The sequence below is a fragment of the Emydura macquarii genome, unplaced genomic scaffold, assembly GCF_026122565.2.
Source record: "Emydura macquarii macquarii isolate MOO-44397 ecotype Brisbane River unplaced genomic scaffold, CSIRO-AGI_Emac_v2 contig_3328, whole genome shotgun sequence".
NCBI classification, from domain to species: domain Eukaryota; kingdom Metazoa; phylum Chordata; order Testudines; family Chelidae; genus Emydura; species Emydura macquarii.
In genome coordinates, this window is record NW_027133465.1 from 5278689 (window position 1) to 5290916 (window position 12228).

Consider the following 12228-nt stretch of genomic DNA (forward strand, 5'->3'; position numbering starts at 1 on the left):
CTCTGAAAGCTCTGCCCCCTGCACAGATGTGCTTTACCCTGAGGGTAAAAAGTTCAGTTTGAGCTGGAGGAGCGTGGTTGTGGACCACAGCCTTTATCCTGGAGCTTTAGGCTCCTGTAAATATGCTGGGCCCAAGATATTGTGCACACTGAAGATGAGGACTGAGACTTTGAAAGTGACTGGCGATTCTATAAGAAGCTAGTATAGCAAGCAGAGGACAGGTTGGATATGCTTGCAGTAACCTGTGTTGTGGAGGAGACACATCACAGTGCTCTGTTCTAGCTCAAGTTTCCCTAAGCACTGATGGTTTCATACCCAGGATTATTGCACGGCTGTAGTCCAAACAAGCAGAGATGGAAATGTGAGTAACGGAAGCCAGGTCATTGTCTGGGACGGAGCCTCCAAGCCAAACGTAGATGGTAGAACGTAGATGGTGTTACTTGTGGATGCTGCTATATGAGAGTTTAGATCAGTGAGTAATCACTACAAACTGCACTGGCCAATTGTGGGTGTGTACTTTCCACCAGAGACTGCACCCTGGCCACAATCTCTTCCAAGAGCTTTCTTAATACCCACTGATATCACCTACATTTTGCTGGAGTTCAGCTTCAGCCAGTGTTCTTCATCCAGGAGTTGAACTTATCCAAGCACTGGACTATCACGACCACAATTTCTGCCCTTTGTTTCTTTCTCTTCCCTATCTCATCTCTGTTTCACTTCCTATTCCCTGCAGGCCTTTCCTTTTTCTCCCAGGCAGCAACTCTCAGTGCCTGCTCCCCCTCGCCAGGGGTCTATTTCCACATTCTACCCCACCACACCTGCTAAAATTCTCATCAGCTAAATTGACATTCAGTGAAAAAATTCATTTTCCCAAGTGTTTTTAATCTTTCCTACATCCTTCCTTTGCTCCAGCTTCTCCTTCTACGTGTATCTGGGTGTGTCTCTACTTCAGCCTTTATTATGCACCCTTTCCCAGTGTTCCCCACGTCACTTTTCATTATCTCTTTCTAAGCTTTTTATTCTCTTCTCTCCAGTGCAGGAGATCAGTTCAGTCTTCTTCAGTACAGGACCTGAATTCCACCCATCTTCACTGGCAGGATAGAAGGGCTGACAATGAAAAAGTCAATGATAATAGCTTGAATCAAGTAGGCACTAATCAGAACTGTAAGAGATACTACCCCCTTCTCACTGAACTTCAAATGTCAAATTTGCATTTAAATAGAGACACGCTTCCCAATAAAACTCTCCCAGAACTAAGTCGTAATTAAAGAACAAACAGTATTGCCAGTTTTCATGTAACGATCTGTGAAACCAACGAAACACAAGATGAATTTGGATTCCAGCAATCTGTCTTTGTAAAAAAAAAAAAAAAAAAAAAACCATGCTGAACTAATACAATGTTGGGGTTTCAGTTGAAGCCACATCCTCCACTCAATGGATATCCCATACATATGTATGTGCATGGGTTTGATTTCCAGTGTTAGCTTTTGGAAATGCTTTAGGTCATAAAACACTGCCATTAAGGTGACTTGGGCATGTGTGCGCTTCCCCCCCCCCCAGTGGCTCTTTACCATCCCCTAAGCTGACATGCCTGCCAAAGACAGCAGTTCTATAGAATTTCCTAGAGGACCTGCCCCTACAGAAACCAACAGAGAGGGAAAGGAGCGAAAGGAAACAAGGGCGTGACGCACACATGTGCGGTGAAGTGGTTAGAATACTGACACTGACTCTTCAGGGATCTGCACAACAAACACTAAAGAAACCTCTGGAGTTCTTGGGGATGCTGCACAGAAACAGCACTTGACTCTTTTTATGTGCAAGGGCTTCTTACGATGACATGGGAACCTAAAATAAAAGTATCTGTAGCGTTAGAGTTACTGAGACTGATCCAAGGAATGAATCCTACTTAAAAGGTTCACATAACACAACAGTGTGGAGCACTACCGACTACATAATGGGCCGTAGAGTCTGGAATAGGGAACCAGGAATCAGGATGCCTGAACCCTATTCTTGACTCTTCCAACCTCTTGTGCATAGATCTGGTCTGTAGAAACAAAGTTTCCAGCCTCTCCCCATGTCATTCAGTGACTAGATCATACAGTGAAGCTGATGGAGAGCTCGTGAGACAACACGGACTGATGTGCCAGCAGCGCACCATTCACACTGCATTTGCATCAAAAGCAAAAGGCTGCCATCACTCACTTTTCACAGTCCATGGCAAGCCTAGCAGCAAGGTGAAGAGCAGCTGGCTAAAGCTGAACCCAGGCATGACTGAGGGGATGCTGACATGAAGAGGGAAGCAGCTGGAAGAACTCAGTCTTACCATCCTTTTAGACTCCTCAGTTCTCCTGGATGCCCGAACAGACACAAAAACAAGAGATGTCTGTCACAGTTCAGGGTGACCACCCCTCCCCGTCTGTAGTACAGCAAAGCACACCCACTCTCAGGCTTCTGGCTCCCCTGGCCTTCATCTCTCTTGGGTAGAGACCCCCCATCTCTCTCCCTTCTAACCAGGGTATTTCCAGGCTGAGATTCTAGCCTACACTGTGACTCCCCAGTAAGGCAGACTACCTCAGAAGGCCAATGTCTGTGCTTTGCTCTCTCTTCAGAGACTAACAACAAAGGAATTGCCAACAATAAGAAGCTACCACACCATTTTTTCTAAGCAAACTTTTATTTTTAAAGTATAAAACTGTGATGTTCCCCTCTGCAGTCTGGGCTGGTATATTGCTGTGTTACCCCAATCCCCCATTCTGGAGTGCGTCTCACTCTGCTTTGCTGTGTAAACTCCTATTCCTGGGCAGCTCACGCACAGCCACCAGCAAGCAAGTTGCCCCTCTGACTCAGTGAGTGAGTGCCTCTAGTCAGCTACTCCTGGGATTATGCACTGGTATGATCTCCCATCAATATCCCCAGTCCCAGATGCAATCCTAGGAAATGCCATCTTACAGAGTTCAGTGCTGCCCACTGGACTCTGCAAATTTATATGTTTGTTAATATATCAACGAAATCAATATGCACCAGCTCTGTCACTCTACATGAAATCTCTGCACACACCCAAACCACATGCACTGCTTTAGATAAAACAAACAAATAAGTTTAAATACAGAAAGATTTTAAGTGATTATAAGCCAGAGGAACACAGGTCAGATTTAATCAAAAGAAAAAAAAAAAGGCAAATCGCATTCTAAAGTAAGCTTAACAGTTTCAGTAGCCATACAGTTTTAGATGGTTCTCACCACAGGCTGGGTGGTCGGCCTCCAACCAAGCTCTCCTCTGTGGTCAATTCGTAGCTGCGTTCATGGCTTTAAATATAACAGTCTTAGAACAGTGATAAGCCTGCAGGCAAAAGGACTAGAAAAAGCAAAAAAAGAGAGCCCCAAATACAATTTTTTCTATTTTTAAACTCCTACAAACTCATATCAAACAATCTTCTATAAATCCACAAAAGGCAGGGCATTAGCGGTTGGATCCTCCATCCTCCTCACACCTTGTGTGTAGGTGCAGTATACCAGATGATATTTAAGCATAATGCAAGCTCTTGAGCGCAGTCCTGCTCCCATGGGAGTAAATGGGAGTTTTCCCCAATGACTTCAAATGGATGCGGGAGCAGATCCCTTATGTAGCATGGTAAGTATCGTGCATCCTTTATACAGCCCAGCGGTCTTGGATCAGGAGTTTCCAGAAGCAGGTAATCAGGAGATAATGGGTTTTTCTCTTCAGAGTGTAGCTTCAAAAGGCTCCCGAGTACCTCCAAGGAAATCCACTTCCCATGGATTGTCCAAACCAGTTCTTTGACGTTCATAACACTTCCCACAAATTGCATTAGTCATGTCTTCCTCCTCAAGAAGTTCCATACAATCCCACAATAATACATAAACATTTGGTTTTTTAATACAATGAACTCAACTAATTAAACTTAATTCCATAAGGTTTGTCCAGGATGTTGTCCTATCAGTCACAATGCCCATTTCCATCTGCAAGTTGTTTTCTCCTATCAGGAATAGACCTCGTGACCCCACATTCATGACCACCAGGTTTGATCATTGCAGCTGATTATATGTGGGAATAAAGCTACAGTACCTGATGCAGATTTGATGGCTACAAAGCACAACAGCCTGTTTGCATAGCAGCACAGACCCCCAAGAACACATCACTTGGTGCTCCTCTTTGAATACAGGAGCCCAGCTCAAGACTTCTGTTCTCATATTCCAAGATCCATAAAATAAGGGAATGTGAGCCACACAAACTGAAGTGGAGGGAAAGGTTCACAGACACTCATGATAGCCTGAACAGTGGAGCCTTACACAGCTCAGATAACTTTCAATGCCTTTATTGCTTTTGCTATCGACATCCCTTAAACTCACCCTGGATTTTAATGAAAGTCTGCACTTGATGTTTAATATTAAAGTTTAAAAATTGCATTACTGTGTTATGAAAAACAGATCAACGTTCCCCAGAATCTAGATGAAAATAGGAATTAAGAGATTATTATATAGATTTAGAGGGGAACAAGATCAAGTCTGCAAAATGCAAAGCCTCATGTACATCTTTTTCCATCCATGGTTTGGGTACGTAGATATAACCTTCACCACCGGTGACTTGAAATAGAAACAGCTCAATATATGCACCAAAGGAAATCACCCCAGGCAACACATTTAAAATATTTACTTTTTATTTTTGAGGCATGAAGCATCAAAACTAGGAAGGGCTTTGCATATTCAGGGATGCAAGGCTTTTAGATAAAAGCCTGCAACAAGAAATCAAAACCACAGCTTGATGTGTTTCTCTATAAAGTACATTTCAATCTCAAAGGATTCCATAACTCTGGTCAACTTTAGGGTCCAATCCTGTGAGCACCTGCCCACGTGAACCACATTGTTCACATAAATAGCCTTTTCAAATCAATGGGATTTCTCACATGCGGAAATCTCTACAGGCTGGGCCATTAAAACGATATACAAACTATCCACAGGGATTACCGCACTGATCTGTGAAGTGTAGCCGCCTCTCAGGTGAGCAGTGGCAGCTGATTAGCAGCACTTAGCAATACTATGCAAAAGTCTGGGTTAGGAAATGATGAATACTGTATCCATTTGAAATTTCAGGTGTAGTTTTAGACAGGCAGAATGCAATAGGGCGTATGTGTATATAACGATTTGTTTACTATTATATTTACACTATTAGTATTTTCTTTTCACACTTTAATTGGGACAGGTTGAAGAGGTCTGGTGCCATGGCCTCTGTGAGAGACGGCAGGCATTGTAAATGCCCAACATAGAAACCTTTTTTTCCATCATCATACTGATTAAGGGCCCCAATAAGGGATCAGGGGCCCATTGTACCATACGAAGACAGCCCCCACCTTAAAGAATTTACAATCTAGGTTGCAACAGGATATGACTGGTGAACGAAAAACAGATGGTGCAGAGGGAGAGGACAGAGGAGGAGGATGGGGTAAACAGGCCACCATTTGCCTCACTATTATTGTCATTGGCTTGTAGGCACCACAGTAGAGGGAGCTCTAAAGAGGATCCTCATTCATACTGCCTGCATGTCAGTTACCAGCACATGTGTCTCTGCCTGTACCACACAGCTGCTTCTGCTTCTCCTACATGCAACTTGGTTGGGCACTCTTTTGATTACCCGTGTATTTTATTAGATCACAAACATCTATGCTGCAAAAGCCAGGATGAGCCTGGGCGTATGCAGTGGAAAGTGACATTTCCTCCATCCCCAGGATTAGCCTCCCTGTAATTAAAGCCTCACACTGAGTTATCCTCTTGCCTATTTTTTTCATAGAATTTTAGGCTATTTTTAAAACAGTGCTGTCTCCGTACACCACTGATGTCAGGACCTGACTGCACCCCAAAGCAGGTGGTTAATTGTGGTCTGGTACATACATCAAACTGTGATGCTTGAGTGGCTTAATGGGTAGATAGAGCCCTGCTATTTCCAGTCCAGTTCACATCTTCCACAGCTACTCTTATTATACGTGGGAGATTTCTTCCCAATGCAATCCACTCACCAGGGCTCCCGACCCTCTCACTGGTACAGGGGTTCCATGAAAATTAAATTTTAATATGCAACACTTTCCTCCCAGTTGGATATACTATGGTCAAAGCAACCTTCCCAGGAGCTTTCATCACAGGGCGACCAAACTTTGTGGCACCAAGGGCTTCACTTCATACATTGATTCTTTAATTCTCCTGCTCATGGAGTGTAGAATACACTTTTTGGATCACCCATTTCCAGAGAGCCCAGTCTCCTGCCAATGCTGCTGCCTGCTCTATATTAAGCTTCAGTTGGGTGAGTCAGAAGGCATGGCATCCCCCCAGCATGGGCAAAACTGTCCATGAGGTCTTCTCCGGCCAGCTCTTGTTGGATAAAATGCAGAAAGCTGGCAGGATGGGATTCCGGCATATGACTCAAGCCACCTGAGCCAGCCCTGAGTCATTGGGAAAGACATTGGAGGCTGGCTGATCTGATGCCTGACATCCTCATTTGGTACCTGGCGAGACCACCATATGCCTTCAATATGTCATAGCTGCTGCCTGTCAAAAACATTCAACTGATGCATTTGCAAAAAATAAAGAGGAAGGTTCTCTTTTTCAGGTTTTCAGTTTCAGTTGAAAAAGAGTCAGACTAAGTAAGCAATGAGTGAAACCATGGAGACGAAAAACATGAAAAGGAAAATAAAGTGCTATGAGTGACGTAACAACAGAAGTCCCAGAGGATTGGTGATAGGTGCCTAAAAGACAACTCACCATGTCACCTCACTGTGAGACTGAATTTCTCTTCAGCACTTTAAGTTATTCTCCCCAACTTAAAGTTATTCAAGCATATAAATCACCCAAAATAAACATGTTCCGCTCTAAATATCTATGAGAACAGACAGGCCAGGCTCAATACCACTGTCAAGCGAGCTGACAGGATACAAGTTGCCCCCAAAGACATCTCTTATATAAACACATCTTCAGGAGCACTATGTTAACCACGCTGCTGAGAACATGAACTTGTTTAGAGACAGCCCTGTTATTCCTGGCAGAAAATAGTTATTCCTGGCAGAAAATCACTCACGTCATTAAGTTTTTTGAACCCTCTCCTTCACACAACTTCAGCATCCTAACAGGCAGTTTGTTTACGAGATCAACTACCAGTTGCATTTTAAATAGAATTTGCACATCATCTTTGACAGGAAGATGATTGCTAAAGTGATTTGGTTGACAGGAGCTTGGGCTTTGCTCTAAAGCATTTTAGAAAATTGCTGAGACCTATTGCAAGAAATTCAATTTTATTATAGATGGGCGTTGTGAGGCTGCCTGAATTTCCCATTAAATGGCCTTCTTTTAGTTGCTTATAACTTCACAAAATTGTAACTGTTTGTACTGACATTTCCCATACTAACCCATGCTGATACGGAGATGGATAGAGAGAGAGAGAGAGAAAGAGGAAATGAAATGTACGTGCCATCCCCAGAGACAACTGAGTATACTCCTGCCCAGGGTAACGGGCTCAGAAGAGCTTTCACTGTACTGGCCCCATCCTGGCCTGGAGCAGCTAGGCACCAGAACTAACAGCAAGGAGCGTCTCCCTCCTGTGCTCTCAATGCCCTGGCTGCTGCACCCCAGCAGCATGGAGAAGGAAGCCATTTGATCTGAATGCAGAGGGGACAACAGCAGGACTAGGAAGGAGGGAAAGGAGGAGACCGAGAAAAGGAGCCTACTGAAACTGAGGACTGGGAGGGAAGGGAAGAAAGAAGCAGAGTGGGAGTTGGAGGAAGGAGACAGGAATAGGAGCCGTGGGTGAAGGGGAGCGACTGGGAGCAGGGGAGGAGAATGGAAGAAAGTTGATTGGGAAAAAACACCTGAGATCAGATGAAAAGCTTGAGGAAAACTGGGACTGGCTGGATGAGGAAACTAGGGCTAAGAACCAGTTTGGGGGGAGGGGAAAGGACAACGGAGGAGAGGAGCAATTTGACCAGAAATAGGGATTTGTGGGTGGGAAGATGAACTGGATCCGGCTGGACAAGGAAACTGGGGCTAAGAACCCATTTGTATGGAAGAAATGGGGGAGGAGAGAGAACTAACAAGGGACTGGGACTGGTTGTGCAAAGAAACTGAGGAAATGAGCTGGAGGAAATTCACTGGTGCAATATATGTCATTCCCCACTAGTACCATTCCACACAGAGGATGACAACCTACTACTCCAATCGGTTACTTCACTAGCTCAAGTATCAGAGGTCTGTGCAGTGGGTCTAAAGGTTCCAGCCCTGCTGGCGAAATATGTGGCTGTCAGTATGCCGCCACATGATGGAATCTGTTTTTTCAGTTTGCTTTTTTAAAAGCTAGGAACCTACCACAATAGAGCATCCAGAACAATGCATCACATCAAAACAATTTTAAAAGTAGTGAGATGGGAATGATAGATGGATATGTATTATGGAAGCAATGATAGTGGCTCTCTAGTTAGGCCTTTTGATGGACAGGATCTTAAAACCTCCCTGGAGCAGCAAGAATAGGTTTATGTCCAAAATTTCATAGAAGAAAGTTTATGTTGCATAGTTAAGAACGCAGGTCAAGAAAACAAAGTTAGATTTTCATTTGCAACCTTACCTCTGTTTCCTTATGGGTATATATTATGAGACAATCTTTAATTATGTTATTACATTCTCTTTCTCAAATAATAACGTGTTAGACTATGGGCAAAAAACAGGCAATAATCAGAGTAAGTTGATTTTGTGCATACATGGTTTGTCTACAAGTGAATATACAACAGGGTTCAAAAAAGAACTAGATAAAGTCATGGAGGATAGGTGCATCAATGGCTATTAGCAGGACAGGCAGGGATTGCTCTTTGCCAGAGGCTGGGAATTGCCAACGGGATGGATCACTTGATGACTTCCTGTTCTATTCATTTCCTCTGAAGCACCTGGCATTGGCCACTTTTGAAAGACAGGATACTGAACTAGCTGGACTATTGGCCTGACTCATTCTTATGTTCTAGTATTTTTCTTTGGTTGCCTTCTTTAGTCTTTACAGTTAGGGAGAGGAGTTTGAACCTAGACAAAAGTGTCACTACTTTTTTGTTTAATTTTAATTTTTCACATTTGGTAGGATCAATTTAAAAAACAAAAGCCAAAAGTGGGGGAATGGAGGGAAAGCATAACTAGAATAGCCAATATAGATTTAATCTGGGGTTTGACAGTCTTTTGTTCTCTTCATCTATATATGGAAGCAAGGAACTGACGAGAATCTATCTTTTCATGATATGACATCACAATACCTTCTTATACAACAGGCATTTGTTAAATAAAATTACTAACTTTAGACACACACTGGCTTCAACAACTTGAGTTCCAGCTTTGTTTTCCATGTTTACCACGGAGCACACCTGTCTGGAATTCTATACAACACATGCCTAGTGGCTAAATAATATAAATACAAGTATATATCAATACATCTATGAATTGAGAAAGACAGAAGAAGCTCTTACTTAATACAGACCACACCACTTGTTACTACAGTTACTGATTCTACCAAATGAACCCAAAAAGATCAAACCATTAATGTTATAAGACATTCCTTAAATAAAACAAACAATACACACACACACACACAAATCTACATGTGTTGCCCACACCAAAAACTCTACTTACCAGTTGATTTCATTGTAGTCATTGTGAACTTCCCACCAGAAATAAAACCAGACCAGTGTCAGGAAGAAAGTGAAGGTGAGGATTAGAAACCAGAGGCGCTCCCACTGTGGAGGCAAAGGAAATTAACATTAGCAGGGACCTACACTGCAAGAATTCCAACACTAACAGAATTGGTTAAAGCCTCATGCTTTATCTACACATAGTTTTTGTGCCAATGTAATTAAATTGATAGAAAAGCAGATTTAGTTCTCTGGTGTGGATGCAGCTATACTGGTATAAACACCTTTATTCTGGGATAGCTAGTCTTAGTAAATTTAAAGGCTATTCCAGTGTAGATATCTTTAGCCTGGCATAACTGCTTCCACATGTAATGGTTGCAACAATTTAACACAGGACTTGGAATCGGGAGATCTGGGTTCTACTCCCAGATTTGCCACTGGCTTACTGTGTGAGCAAGACACTATCATTCTGTAACACAATTTCCCTGCATGTAAGATGGGGATAATACCCATCCCCAAGGGTGCTTGAGAGTCTTTATTCCCTACTGTTGTCAAGTGCTTTGTGGTCCTTCCTCAGGAAATACTATATGATCTCCAAGTGTCTTTACTAGGTGGGCTTCTCTTTCTCACAAGGTTAAGCCCATCGTTGTGATTATGAATCCCATTGGTGCAGTGTGTGTAGTTAGCTAATTACTGTTGTGTCTACTTGACTCCATGGACCGTGTCATGGATGCTCAAAGAAGAGCTCTATCTCAATGGTAGCTTTTGCTATCCTTATGACTGTAGGCCTTTCCGTGCCCAAAGTGTTCTGATACCCATGTCTGTAAATTCTGAGTTTCCCACATGCTTCACTTGTTTTTCCACCCTCAAAGATTATTTTGCAAATGATTTGGTGGACAGAAAGAGGCAACATTTGACTCAGATGACAGATTTGTATTAATATTCAGATTTTGATTATTCTCATCTTTTAAAACAAAACAGCACTTCAGAGTTCCCATTCACAAAGCCGTTCATTCAGATAGCAGAATTTTGAGAAAACTGTTCTGTTCCTAACTAATACCACTTCTGTGTGTTCCTGACTGGTTATATTCTGCAGCATTCATAGTGCTGCAGATGCTTCTACTTCAAATGCCTTTCAGTTTACCTGGAAAAAAAACTGAATCAAATTAATAAAAAGAGAACATTCAAATTAGTCCCCTCCCTCCAGAATTAACAAGATAGGATACAAAAATTAATGAGCAGACTCAACTACTATAATTACTTTCTAAACTCTGAACACACTATTAACTGGTTTTCAAAATATTCTTTTCACCTGTGAAGTGCGACTTTGCTTTTCAATTACAGCAAACAATGTAACCACCACAAACCACTGAGTATGTATTTTGGCATCACATAAGATTACACACACACACACACACACACACTCTCTCTCTCCCATCCCCCCATTTCCCTTTCTCAACCCCCCTTTTATTAATCTTAAAAGCTAGCATCACTTACGTAAAAGTATTTTGATTATAATTCATCATGCACAAGCCTAGATTCTAACTGGGTGATATGGCTTTTTGCTTTATGCTCCACAGCACAAAAATGATGCAGAAAAACAAGAGTTGGAATAATTTAATTACCCACTGTGCTGACAATGGTGTTTTCCACTAGACATTTCTGGTTCTTGACACATAGACTCTAAGGTCAGAAGGGACCAATATGATCATCTAGTCTGACCTCCTGCACAATGCAGGCCACAGAACCTCACCCACCCACCCACTCCTGTAATAGATCCCTGACCTATGACTGAGTTATTAAAGTCCTCAAATCATGGTTTAAAGACTTTAAGGTACAGCAAATCCACCAGCAAGTGAGTCGTGCCCCATACTGCAGAGGAAGGTGAAAAACCCCCAGAGCCTTTGCCAATCTGCCCTGGGGGAAAATTCCTTCCCAACCCCAAACATGGCAATCAGTTAAACCCAGAGCATGTGGGAAAGACTCACCAGCCAGACACCCAAGAAAGAAGCCTCTGTAATAACTTAGAACCCACCCCATCTAGCATCCCTTCACATGCCATTGGCATATCTACCACCAGTAGTCAAAGATCAGTCAATTGACAAACTAGGCTGTCGCATCATACCATCCCCTCCATAAATTTATCAAGCTCAGTTCTGAAGCCAGCTAGGTTTTTTGCCCCTACTGCTCTCCTTGGAAGGCTATTCTGGAACTTCATTCTTCTGATGGTTAGAAACCTGCATCTAATTTCAAGTCTAAACTTCCTGATGTCCAGTTTATATCCATTATTTCTTGTATCCACATTGGTGCTGAACTTAAATAATTCCTCTCCGTACCTGGTATTTATCACTCTGATGTATTTAAAGAGAGCAATCATATCTCCCCTCAACCTGCTTTTGGTTAAGCTAAACAAGCCAAGCTCTTTGAGTCTCCTCTCATAAGGCAGGCTTTCCATTCTGCAGATCATCCTAGTAGCCCTTCTCTGCACCTGTTCCAGTTTGAATTCATCTTTCTTAAACATGGGGGACCAGAACTGCACACAGTATTCCAGATGAGGTCTCACCAGTGCC

General features: G+C 42.7%; 1 protein-coding gene across 6 annotated transcripts in view; it reads right to left on the reverse strand.

The window, feature by feature from the left end:
- GDPD5 (glycerophosphodiester phosphodiesterase domain containing 5) overlaps positions 1-12228 on the reverse strand; it is a 308016-nt gene that overhangs the window by 81332 nt on the left and 214456 nt on the right. For all 6 annotated transcript variants that reach the window (XM_067533310.1, XM_067533314.1, XM_067533311.1 and 3 more), the window contains exon 4: positions 9660-9763. In XM_067533310.1, coding sequence (XP_067389411.1) covers positions 9660-9763 — 104 coding nt within the window. The remainder of the gene's footprint in view (positions 1-9659; positions 9764-12228) is intronic.